Source organism: Nicotiana tabacum, chromosome 21 (genome assembly GCF_000715075.1).
Source record: "Nicotiana tabacum cultivar K326 chromosome 21, ASM71507v2, whole genome shotgun sequence".
In the NCBI taxonomy this organism is placed as follows: Eukaryota; Viridiplantae; Streptophyta; class Magnoliopsida; order Solanales; family Solanaceae; genus Nicotiana; species Nicotiana tabacum.
In genome coordinates this window covers 84199244-84211798 of record NC_134100.1, presented here as the reverse complement: position 1 = coordinate 84211798, position 12555 = coordinate 84199244, and the positions used below count along the sequence as shown (strand labels likewise).

The 12555-nt window shown below is 32.0% G+C and overlaps 1 protein-coding gene across 1 annotated transcript; it reads right to left on the bottom strand.

Annotated features, from left to right (window-relative positions):
* Positions 1 to 385: 385 nt before the first annotated feature.
* Positions 386 to 8858, bottom strand: LOC107827933 (homeobox-leucine zipper protein HDG2-like). The gene is made up of 13 exons (XM_016655168.2): positions 8555 to 8858; positions 7815 to 7935; positions 6725 to 6939; positions 6419 to 6536; positions 5493 to 5684; positions 4446 to 4880; positions 3662 to 3763; positions 3344 to 3544; positions 2921 to 3101; positions 2570 to 2844; positions 2234 to 2329; positions 1353 to 1715; positions 386 to 798 (listed from the first exon to the last, which is right to left on the bottom strand). Exons 2-12 carry the CDS (start codon positions 7914 to 7916, stop codon positions 1356 to 1358), a joined length of 2277 nt encoding a protein of 758 aa, XP_016510654.1. The 5' UTR covers positions 7917 to 7935; positions 8555 to 8858; the 3' UTR covers positions 386 to 798; positions 1353 to 1355.
* Positions 8859 to 12555: the final 3697 nt, after the last annotated feature.

Genomic DNA, 12555 nt, shown 5'->3' with positions numbered 1-12555 from the left:
CGTTATTTTATGAGCTTAACTTCAAGCGAAAATCATTTGGACAAACATTGTAGTAGTTTAATAGGTAATAGCTTCAACTAAATTGTCCTAAATGAAAAGACATTAACTTTAAGGGGTTCTCTATGTATTTGGCCGAGTATTATTCATGTACCCATGATAACTATGAGGTATCAAAAAAAAGAACTTGAGAAATGTTCATCTCAAGCAAATGAAAAAAGAAGGAGAAATAACCTAAATAACTGACTACTCAATCGCTTAAATAAAAAATAGACAACGATTATACAATATTTGTATAATTATGGATAATTAGTGTATAATCTATGTGCCAGCAAAAAAAAAGTAAACAGTGAAGTGAATTCGACTACTTGTTCCAAAAAAATAAGCAAGAGAAACCACAATTCTAATATATTTTGATATAGTCAAGCAAAAGCAGACAAAAAAGTCTGCCAAATGCTCTCAAGTTCAAAGACTAGAAGCACTAGACACACAGGAGGTGAACCCTAATTGCACAGGATCAAGACCTGTATTGAAAAAGGAAATAAAAAAAAAAGACCAACTGATATATTCTATATTCTAGAATCTATATAGTCTTTATATTTTCTAATTCTCTTTGGAATTTCCACTGGAAGTCAGTTCACGAACCTCTACTTAACCTATCTAAACTTTGTAGAAAAAGCTTTAAATTAGACGCCTTGGTTGATTTGTACAAACAATACAACCAAAGGATGAAGGTGCGCTCTTGACTTCCGCTTAACTTATTTCATGCCGTCCTCTCTATTTCACCTTGTCCATACACAGCTGCAACCAAAAAAGTGAAAAAATTAAAATAATAATTTAATTTTTGTACACTAATAACGTAAGGAAATTTTTAAGTTATCGGCATAATTTTAATTTGTGGTACCTTGTTGCATGAATAATTTCCCAATTTACTAATTTCAAACAGTGTGGACAATTAACCGCAATATCTTTTAGTTGACGAAATTCTTTTCTACTCTCTGTGCATAAGAAATAAAGAGTGTCAAGAACAACTTCCTCTTTTTATAATTGAGAAATCTCCGAGAGCTAGTAGCACATGGTTCTAATTAGAAGGATAACGGGCTCGCCTCTTAATGTGGTAGGGCTCGAATCCGTGACATGCACCTCAGCCGTATATCATGTGCTGCACTCTTACTCCTAGACCAAAGCATCAGTGTACACGGTCCCTTATCATTAAAACTCATAGACCCTCCATAAAATAGGTTCTTCCCATTTCAAATCTTCCTTTTAAATACCTCATTCAATTCAAATATATATTTATGTTCCATAGAAAATATATATTTATGCTCATATTTAAAAGCCAAAGAAATACTTACATCTTAAGAAGGTGTACTCTCGGATAAAAGAGCAGCTTTGATCCTATCCACAGTGCAAGCAATGAGATTGTTCACAGTAGCAACTGATCCTAGTGAAAGCTTTGCAGTAGGAATTGAATCAACCAAAATCTGAAATGCAACAGTTAGTAGAGATCCACCAGAACCAACTCTACTATTTCCTGGAGGGCCATCTGGTAGTATCGCGAATCCGGAGGGTAAAAGTGCAACAAAATCTGGATCTCCACCACCCAATACTATGTTCATTGCACCAATATCAACAGGTGCATAGATAACATAGGAGTTTGTTGGATCAGTGCTGCTTTCTTGCAATATTAGCATATTGCTTTGGCTTGAGTTTGAACTCTGTAATTTACAAATGAAAGATTGGATTAGTATCTTAATTCAACAACGACAACAACAAACCTAGTGTAATCCCACAAGTGTGATCTTAGGAGGGTAGTGTGTATGTTGTCTTACTCATACCTTGCGAAGGTACAAAGACTGTTTCTGATAGAACCTCGGCTCAAGCAAAGCACAGTCATTAGTATCTTAATTCATCCCTCTAATTTAGTTAAACTTGTTAAGAATATGATTAATTAATCAAAATTGTGATTTTTCTAAAAACTTATACTTTTAGAGAAGGTAATCAGTTCAACATGGTAATAGAGTAAGCAGAGATCCAGTACACTACCAAAAAAGAGTTTTCGCATGCATGGCTCACAAAAAAAATCAGATTCACATGTGATGTGTCCTGTATAATTAATTAAATAAAAGTGTATCATCTAGCAATTTAGACTTTTAGATGGGATGATTACACAATTCCATGGAACTTTATGAATATTGAGGTAAGAAAGTAAAAGTGAAGATTATAGTTGACTTACATTTACTCTCAATAATGAGACACAATTGCCTGTTTCCCTTCCATTAGCAATATGAGCCATTTCTTGAACAACACCCCCATTGGAGAGGATGTCCCACTATAACCAGAGGAGAGTAACAGTGTCAGTGTTATGAAAATTTTATACTGTCAATGGATATAAGTTAAACTCCTGCATAAAACTAGAGTCAGTGTAATGAATCTTTTATACTGTCGTGGATATAAGTTAAACTACTGCATAAAACTAGAGTTAGTGCAATGAATCTTTTATATTGTCAGTGGATATAAGTTAAAACTCTTGTATAAAACTAGATTTTAAGAGTCTTCGACGATGTGATACCTCGCTCCTAGTGTTTTCATCGCGGAGGAAGTCGAATACTCTTTTAGGAGAAATCGGCAGCCAAAATGAAGTTGCAGCACTTAACACAATACCAGGTGGTCTCCCAGGATCATCTACACTTTTCCTAGTCATAACTCGAACATTATCATCGGAGCCACTTCCAGAAAGCGTCGACCATTGATTACCAGCCGTGGCACTCATTCCAGAACAAAAGCTATTCACCATTCTCTCTGCTAACTTCAACATACTCTTTCTGCTATCTTGATTTGTCAACACTGCATAAGAAATACTAATTGAGGAGAATATATATTACTAACTTGTGACATCTAACAGTTATATTAATGTATTTACCCATGTTACTAAGGTCATTGGTTGGAAAATTTGTGGCCATAGCACTTGCAAGACGTTCACATTGCCTATCTAGAGTTGCAGTCCATCGCTTTGCCCCAAAGGCAAGGCCAGAACTCACTAAAGGCTTGTAAATATTGTGGACTGCACTATCGTCAACTTCAATATGTTCAACCCATGTGACCTAGTGCAAAAATCACATTAATTAATAGGAATTGTTAGCATATTACGGAAAAGTTTAAGTTCTATACATTGATAAAAGATTTTACACGATCATGTCACTTAAAAAGTAAGAACATGTACTTAGTAATCTTGAAAATAAGACAAGTAACTTGTTACAATATGTTAAATTATATTGTCACTGTATATAAGTTTAATCTATTTGTATCGCAATGTAGTTGGATGATTCTTGATAAGTATTTTTACCTTTGAGTACCCATTTGGCATCTCTTGAATAAGGCACCCTGAGGGCCTTCTCCGGCACCTAGCAGATGGGATAGCGCGTAAATGGTCCAATGAAACGTCGACAACAGCCCATGTACCGTCAACTCTGTGCTTGCAATACCTAGCAAAGTAGCATTCTCGAGTTGGAACCTGGGGAGAGGGTACTTGAAATTCTGCTAATATCTGCAAAATTCACAAGAGTTTAACTTTTATAGTAAAAGAATTTTTTCAACAATCAGGGACACACATAGGTATAGTAATTGGACTAATTGATTAATTAAGGAGAATGCTATTTATTACCACTTGCAATGCTCCAGTAAAATTACCTGCTACTCCAGTTGATAGTACATCAATAGTTGAAGCCCTCGACACAACACCAGAAAACATACTTGACCAGTGATTCTGGAAATCACAAGACAAACTAAGACTTATTAATACGTTATTCCCATATCGACATATTGGAAAATAAGAACAACAACAACAAACCCAGTGAAATCCCACAAGTGGGGCCTGGATATTGGAAAACAAGACTATATCGAAAACATTATTTCTAATTAGTGATCGTAAGACAACTACTTAGAGCAGCAATAAATCTTTATATTTGTGACCTTGTTATAACTAATTTATTTTGAATCCAAATTGCCAATTATAATCTTATTAGTTGACCTTTTGGTGAATAAAGTTAAAAAAGTATGTTATCTAAAACAGCAACAAGCTAAGCACACTACAAGAGGTCCTAGGACTAGGAATTATAGTTTATGGGTAAAGCTAATTAACATATTCTTTTACACTAATATTTATTTGCAAATTCAATATCATGGACACTCAATTCTAGCTCCTTGGGTAAAATGTTATTAAGAGTTTAAGTTCTATGCACCGACAATATTTAAGTTTTTATGCCATCAAGTAAAATTGATCTACAACATAGGTAACTTTTCATATCAATCCTGATATGATAACCTGGAAAAAAAGTGACAACGTGCTACAACCAGTTAAATTATATTGATAATATAAAAAATTATTTTAAATGTTAGTGCATATAACTTAAATCCAAACGTGAAACAAAAACCAAATAAAAACGTACCACATCCATGAGAATTTCCACAAGGTTAACATGATTCATTATAACAACAGCAGTTTCCCTTGAAGCTTCAGTCTTAAATCCATCAGGCTTAGGTCCAATTCCTCTTGGAAAAATCCTAAAATACTCTTCTTCATTTAACAAGCTTGTTCCATTTTCAATGCTAGGAAACCAAAGTGGTTCTTGCATATGTGCCATTTGAATAAACTCTTCCATGGCTGCAACTGCAAGTTCTATGATAAATGGCTTCTCAGCGTCACTCGGTCCGATTATTGAACTTATTATAACATCTTCGCCATCTCCATACGCGTCTCCATTGACACTTTGTGGCGTTGAAAATGCAGGAACGCCGAGGTCAAGCGGAGGAGAGTAACCATTGTTATGGTTTGAAAATGGCTTCCCCACATATTTTGATGCAATAGTTGAAATGCGCTCAATCTATAGAAAGAGGGTGGGGATGGTAGGGGAAATAAAGTAAAATTACATTAGAGACCACCAAGTGACAAAAGGATTGCATCGATAATATAAAAGAATTTTCACATGACTATCAATGTACTTTAATGTAGCAGATTAAAGGCATTATTTTTTAAGTTACTAATTTCACAACAATTACCTACGATTATTTTTTAGATGACCCAATAGCATACAAATATATTTACAATGTCGGTGTATAGAATAGAATTAAAACTTGTGGAAAAAGGGTTTAATTTTACACATTGACATATTAAAATTTATTTGAAATATCATGTCATCTTAAAGGCAAGCATAGATGAGTATACATAACTAATAGAAATAATTACCTGAACTTTAAGGAAAATAAACTTCTTCTAAAGAAGGTTAAATTGCACCAATTTGGTAAAAAATTATTTATAATACAAGTGCATGCATATAAGGTAAATCTTTGGCAAATAGCTAGGACTATACATTAAATCAATATGGAAATCCTTAACCAGAGGTCTCGAGCTCGAGCCCTATATATGCAGTCGTATTTGGTAGGGAGCGTTTTATCCAAAACGTAAAAACTTTTAAAAAAATATGTTTAGTTGTTACCTCTTCTCTAAGTCGAGTGTTTTCCAATCTTAATTGATGTTCATCATATGACATTTCGCCAATAGGGGGTTGTTGGCCACCACAATTAGGGCAGGAGACATTGCCCAGAGCTTCTCTGAATCGCAGATTTTCTGCCCTAAGCTTTTCATTTTCTGCTCGAAGGTGTGAGTTTTCACCGCGCTCATTTTTAGTCTGTCAAGGAAGAATTTGCATCCACATGAAATAAAAGTTAAAAATTAAGGACTCCAATTTGCTAACTAATGCTATGTGTGAATATGTTTGCTAACTACATCACATTAAGATTTCAAAGAAGAATTAAAATTAGTGTAAAGACATGACTTTGGATACATTCTTAAGTTAAATAGCAAAGGCAAGAAAATGACTCCCTTAGACATGTTTGACACATTTTCTATAATTAATACTCCCATTTCACTTGATGTAATGGTGTTCAATCAGGTACAAAGTGTTAAAAAGAAAAGAGAACTTTAAAAACTTAGTTTGTGATTTTAACCATCTTGTGATAATTTTTGTAGCTATAAAATCATGTACTAAGAGTAAAATGTGAAGTTCAACGCTAAAATATTTAAAATTTGGCCTCTTAAAATAAGTTAAAATATTTCAATTATAAACATGTGCGTTTTTAAAAATAGACTATAAGAAAAAGTATCACATAAAATAGAATAGAATATATTGAGCATTTGAAACTACATGTCAAAATTCATAGTATAACAAGGAAAATGCCGACTTCCTTTTATATAAGAGCTGAGTAAGATGAACTGTTTACATTTGATTTGGTTTTTTTTGCAAAATAAATATCATTTGTTTAACATGTCTCTCATGCTTTCTTTATTTGCTTTTCCTTGTGGAGTTATTAAAATAAAACAAATATTTTGTGGAGTCAATGAATTAAGTGCAATATATTATACCTTCATCTGAGTACGCTTATTTTGGAACCAAAATTTGATTTGCAAAGGCTCTAACCCTAATTCTCGGCTTAGCTCTTTCCTTTGCTTGTCATCTGGGTGAGGGCATTCCTTAAAATATCTGAACACCATAAAAAAAACCCAAATAAAATCGCATAAATATTAAAACATTATCCGTGGATTTTGTCAAACCAGAAATTCCATAAAGTCACGATTTTGCTTTTAGTTATATTTTATTATACTATCAGTGGATATAAGTTAAGTTTTTTATTTTATTTTTGTTGTTAATTTTCATGGATTCAGGCTTACGCTTCCAATTCTTGGATCTGATGCTGAGTATGGCGGTGATAACGCTTTCGCTTATTGAGGCTCTTATTATTGACATCTTGTTCATCACCAGCAGAATTGCCTTCATTACCAGATTTGCTTCCAAAATCTTCACTACTCAGTCTTGGCATTTCACTTTCTGATGTATTTGATAACATGTCCAGTGAATGGAGCTGACTGTCCAGCATGCTACTAGACTGTAACAAATCTTATTTATTATTTAAGCTAAAATTTTGATCGTAAAAATAATGAGAAAATGGTCATATAATAATGCTTTTGATTTTTTGTTAAGAAAGAAGTCAAGAACCCCTAGTACTATAAATAGACAGAAGACAGAGAAAGGGACATAAGTCTTTTCTTGAGTAAAATGGTCTATTTTTAATTAGTTTGGTTAGTAAATAAAAGCCAATGTTGAAAATGTCTGGAATACAGTAAACTATTGGTTGACCAATATTTACAAACCCCCCCCCCCCCCCAAAAAAAAAAAAACCTCCTTTGACGCGGTTTCCAAGTTTCGAGAAGGATTTCACTCGAAATTGCAAAATTATAGATTTTACTAAATTAAAAGGATTAATTAAAAGGAGAACAAAATTATCTCGAGTCTATTTTATTTTTCTTTTCAAGAAGTAAAACAAAACGAAAAACAGATATATACATAATACTCCCTCTGTCCAAATTTATGTGATAAAAAGTCAAACCACTTAGTTTTGACTGGGACATATAATCTTTATATTTTTTAAAATAAAATTTATATATTTGAAAACTATATAAAAGTATTATAAGTTTACAATAATTAAAATTTTAAAATATCTCAAAGACATATAAAAAAATTTCAATCAAAGAAAAACTCCTATGATCCTCGAAATTCAAACTCCGTGAGTAAGGAATTCAATTTGATGACATCATACCTATAAAAAATTTCTCAGAAATCCAAACATGCATTACTTTAAGTTCAGTCGATCTTAAAACACCCAAAAGACACAGATATAGAAAAATAAATTAAGGAATTAAAGCTTATATACTGAAATTTTTACACGTTCAACTGCGGAAAAGGGAAGTGTTTAGATTTGACCTGTCCAAGTGGAAGCCCAGAAGAAGAAAATCCAATATCAATTCCATCATTTACGACCAACGATGACATCTTGTTAGACCGACGAGAAATTCTGGACGGCATGCTCCACTCTGCAAAAACCCTAAAACCAAAACTCCATATAACTCAAGAAAGTCAAAGAAAAAAAACTAATTTTTTGTTCTTAATCATTTTTATTTCAGCTATGGTTTTGAATTGTGCCAAACGAACCAGCTGCTTAGCTGATGAAAATGGAGAAAGAAGAGAAGAAAAAAAAAAGGGAACGGATTGGGAAAGGATGAGGCAGATTTGACTATTTTTTTTATTGCTATTGAAATTAATAGGTGTCTTTATTAGAGAATCTCAAAAGACTACTGCATTTATAGTAAGAGTGTCAAAGAGTGAACTTTACAGATATATATATATATAGGGGTTAAGTTATGTAGAAGAAAAAAACATCACACCCCCAATTTATTTTTTTTAAAGATCATAATTCACTTCGACGAAAATCTTGAGAAATGCAACTAAATATTTTACTTTCTCTCCTCTTTGTGTGTGTATGTGTGGATATCAACCAACCTTAAAAACCTAGATGAAACCCAAAAAAAGAAAGATTGAGAAGCTTACTACATAAGAATTGGTAGGAGCAACAGACTATATGTATGTGTACACGAGTGTATAAATAATAAATAAATGATTTAAATGCGTCTGAAAAGGAAAAATAAATGGTTTTGAGTACATACTCTAGTGAGGGAGGTTCTTGCTTTAAATTGAACTTAAAGAAACTAAGAAAAAAGAAGAATTTGTGAGATCTAACAATAGAGGGGGTTAATTTGTGGGTGGCTAGCTAATGTGGTGAAGAAATAGTGAAAAGGAGAGGGGGGTTTTTATAGGCTAAACAAGTCAAGAAGTGAAGTATATAGAGATGAAGTTGACCATTGAAAAAGACGAAGAAGAAAGCGTGGACAAACCCCCTCGTGTTGTAGAGATAAGGAGATGGAGAAAATGGAGAGAAAAAATGAGGAAGAAGGAGTAAATGCTATGTGAAGAGAGATGGTGATATTGCATTAAATGGAGGTCTGAGGATGTTATTATTGCAATAGAGAAGCAACATGCATGCCCTTCCCCCTCCCCAGGGGGTGTTCGGGGGGGGGGGGGTGAAAAACAGTGTGTATATGTATGTATATGTGTATGTATGTCTTTTTGTGTGTAGGTATATGTGTGTGTATGTACAATATTGGGGTGAAGATTATGTGAATCGAATAATGCTAACAATGGTTTCAGAGTTTGAATTTCGTATTAGAGTGGAATTATCTATTTACTGCTCCTCTCTATTTTCATAAAACTCTTTTTAGGTTTAACTTTCAGGTGTCGGAAATATATTGGCCCAGTCTAAATCAAACTCATGTCGCTTAGAACCCATTAAGGGAGAACCGTTCCCAATAAGAATTTTTTTATTCTTTAAGGGTGTACACAGTGAACGAAAAATCGCACCAAATCGAAAAGTCAAATCAAATCGATTAAAAAATTCGACTTGGTTTGATTTGGTTTGGTTTGATTTGATTTGGTATTGAGTAAAAAATCCGAATTAACCCGACATATAAATATATAATTTTTATATATACTTTTAAGATTTTATATAGAATTTTTTTAAAGAATTAAATGTCTATAAATATTTAGAATTCTCTTACGGGATATAAATTTTAATAGAATATGAAGTGCTCCATATTTATTGACCTTAAATAATGGGTTATATGATCACTTTCTTATCAAATGTTACTGAAATACGTCTATCTCTTTGTTCTTCCATATTCATATCATATGTTAAGATCTATTAAATTCTTATATATTTTTCGAATGTGAAATAATTATTAATATTTAGGTATCATATTGATTTTTATGTATAATTACTAAATTCGGTTAAATTGAAAGTGTACATCAACAAAAAATTATTGTCAGACGACTAAAAAAATAACTATTATGTGTTACTAATAGAATTCTCCCATAAGAATATTTTAATCGATAATATGTTTGTCAATTTTATATATTTTTACTAAATATATATTTACTTATCAAATATTTAATAAAGTAAGATTGAAATAATATTTAATGAACAAAAAACCCGAAAAACCCGACAAAATCGAACCAAACCAAACCGATATAGTTGGTTTGATTTGGTTTTGATAAAAATCGAACCAACCCGGTCCATGTACACCCCTACATAGCACTTAATGGTTAAAGTTATTTTTTCGTGAATTATGAAAAAAAAGACCAAAGTTGTTTATGAAAGTAATTAAATTGTTGCAAATATTGAGTCTTTTTTAAGATACACGTTATTGATATCAATTCTTTGCGTGTTTACTTTTAAAAAATTTTAAATTCCCTCTATGAAAATTTTACTTTCGCCACTAATTATCAGTTAAAATTTATGGTGTGAAAAAATTTGAACATGTAAATCGTGTGAAAAAAACTAAAATGCACTCGTAACAAAATTATAGTAATCTGTGCATTCCGTTCAAAATGGGTGAAATAGCAAAAAAGTTTAACTATGCACGTGTAACTTGATTTTAGTAATTTGAACACTTAGTCGCGCCAAAATTAGTGAAGTAAACCAAAATAATCTACCAAGTTGGAAGTTAGTGATTCATAAAAAAAATACTACGGCCTAATTCAAGTATGAAAAAAAATTGAATATCTAACAAAAAATATCTTGCAAGCTCTTATGCAATCCACGTAGGAGAATTATATAACTTATTACAATTGCAGAAAAAAATGTAGCACGGTGAAAATTTAAATCAATTTGGGATATGGAAAATAAGCCGGCCTTCTGAATAAAGGACATGGCTCCATTTTAATAGTTTTTGAGGTAAAATAGAATTTGTATTTTTGAAAATAAAATTTAGAGACTTCGAGAAAAACATTAAATTTGTTGACTACAACTTTCATTAAGTTTCAGATTACAAGAATTGTGAAAACTAAATTTGTTTTGACTAAAGTTAATTCATGTTTGGCTGAACAATCAAGTCTTCCACATAGGGCACAGTCAGAATTTGATGTGTATGAATTCAAAATTCTAATCTGTTTAAGTTATTAGATTTTAAACTAATAATTTACACATATTTAATGAATTGTTAAGATAAATACAGAATTTAAAAAAAAATTACTAGATTCGGCTGAAATCGTAAAGCTCTGCCCCGGCTTCCACGTGTTTTTAGTATAAGAACTGCATATGGTGATATGCTCCAGGTAACTTACGAGAAAAAATTTAAATTATATTCATTGTTAGTGTAATTAATTTTTATTTATCACGTCATTTTTACCTGTTACAACATATCCTTCTCTGAAAGTCAATTAAATAAGATTTTTTTTGCATTTTAGAAAGAAAAAAGAAACGGAGACAATTGCGTTTTATTAATGACTAGCCTTTACAATTCTTTGCGTAAATGATACTACGTCCAGATCCAAAACTTATAACTCCCTCCAGCGTTGTTGAATGTCGTTTAAGATTTTGATATACTCATAAAAGAAATACTCCATGTATAATCATAAAATAAATTACTTAATAACATTAATCATTAGGCTTATTTGACAAATTAAATTATCCTTTTATCTTTGGTCAAAACGAGTATTAAACAATGAGAAAACTTTAAAAGATTATCGAGATTATTTATCAGAATATTATATTGATAGATTCGGAAAGAGATAATTACTATCTTCTTTGATTTTTTAAAGTGACGCTTATTTTTGACCAAATTCGTGCAATACGGCACTTATTTTTTACCAAATTTGTTGCAATGCGACACTCATGTATTTTTTACTAAATTTGTTGAGTAGTTATTTTGGCAAGCTTAATTTATTTAAAAATCAGTATTTGTTGTTGTGGACTTAAAAAATTGGCCTTAATCATTTTTTTTAACTAAAAATGTTTCAAGTCATTAGTCAAAGCTTAAACAAGTGTACTACATGCAAAGGCACGGCCTTGACATTTGTGCTTCTCCATGCAATATAATCTCAACCATCTGAATCCCAACCATATTTGTAAACAAATTAGCATTAAATTTTGTCTTTGGACTTTTTTACCTTTTCATTTGAATAATCAGTACTTTGAGTCTTAGAGATTAGTTCACAAAAATAATAGAGATCAAAAAGACAGCACAAGTCAGTTGTGAAGTTACTGACTTTGTAACTAAACCTGGATTATTTGACTCTATTGAGCATCCTATTATTAATTATAATTAGACAAAATTTAAAACATAAATTGTATATTGCATGAAGTCACTGTGGCATCACCACGACGTAAAGGCCTTGGACAGAGGTGGATCGAAGATTTCAACTTTATGGGTCCTGAATTTTAGAATGACGATTTCAAGTGCTAATAACTGGGTTCTAAATTTAATATTTGTACATATTAAATGTACAAATATACTGTTTGAGCAAAAGTTACTGAGTTCTGCCGAATATGTAGCCGAGCTTCTAGCTCTGGCCCTGGTCTTGGAAGTAACTATTCGTACACGGGGGCGAAAATAAAAATTCTAATAAGGGGATTCAGAGGGACTGAACGAGTTATATATGCTTATAAATTATTTATCTATATGCGTATTATAATTTTCGATGAAGTGAATTCAATTATGTTCCTTTACTATAGTTCCGCCACAGCGTATACTAGAGCTTTTTTCATGATCTGTTCAAGTGTCCACTAAATTTTGAAAATAACTTTGAGCTATTTATTTTCTTGACTTGAGTG

What these genes read in the sequence shown, in the direction of transcription:
- LOC107827933 (XM_016655168.2), bottom strand. Translation starts at nt 7,916, where the DNA reads ATGCCGTCCAGAATTTCTCGTCGGTCTAACAAGATGTCATCGTTGGTC. An exon ending in ACACTCGACTTAGAGAAGAG is followed by an intron (nt 4,881 to 5,492) that starts GTAACAACTAAA and finishes CTCTTTCTATAG; the next exon opens with ATTGAGCGCATTTCAACTAT. An exon ending in TGCCAAATGGGTACTCAAAG is followed by an intron (nt 3,102 to 3,343) that starts GTAAAAATACTT and finishes TTTTTGCACTAG; the next exon opens with GTCACATGGGTTGAACATAT.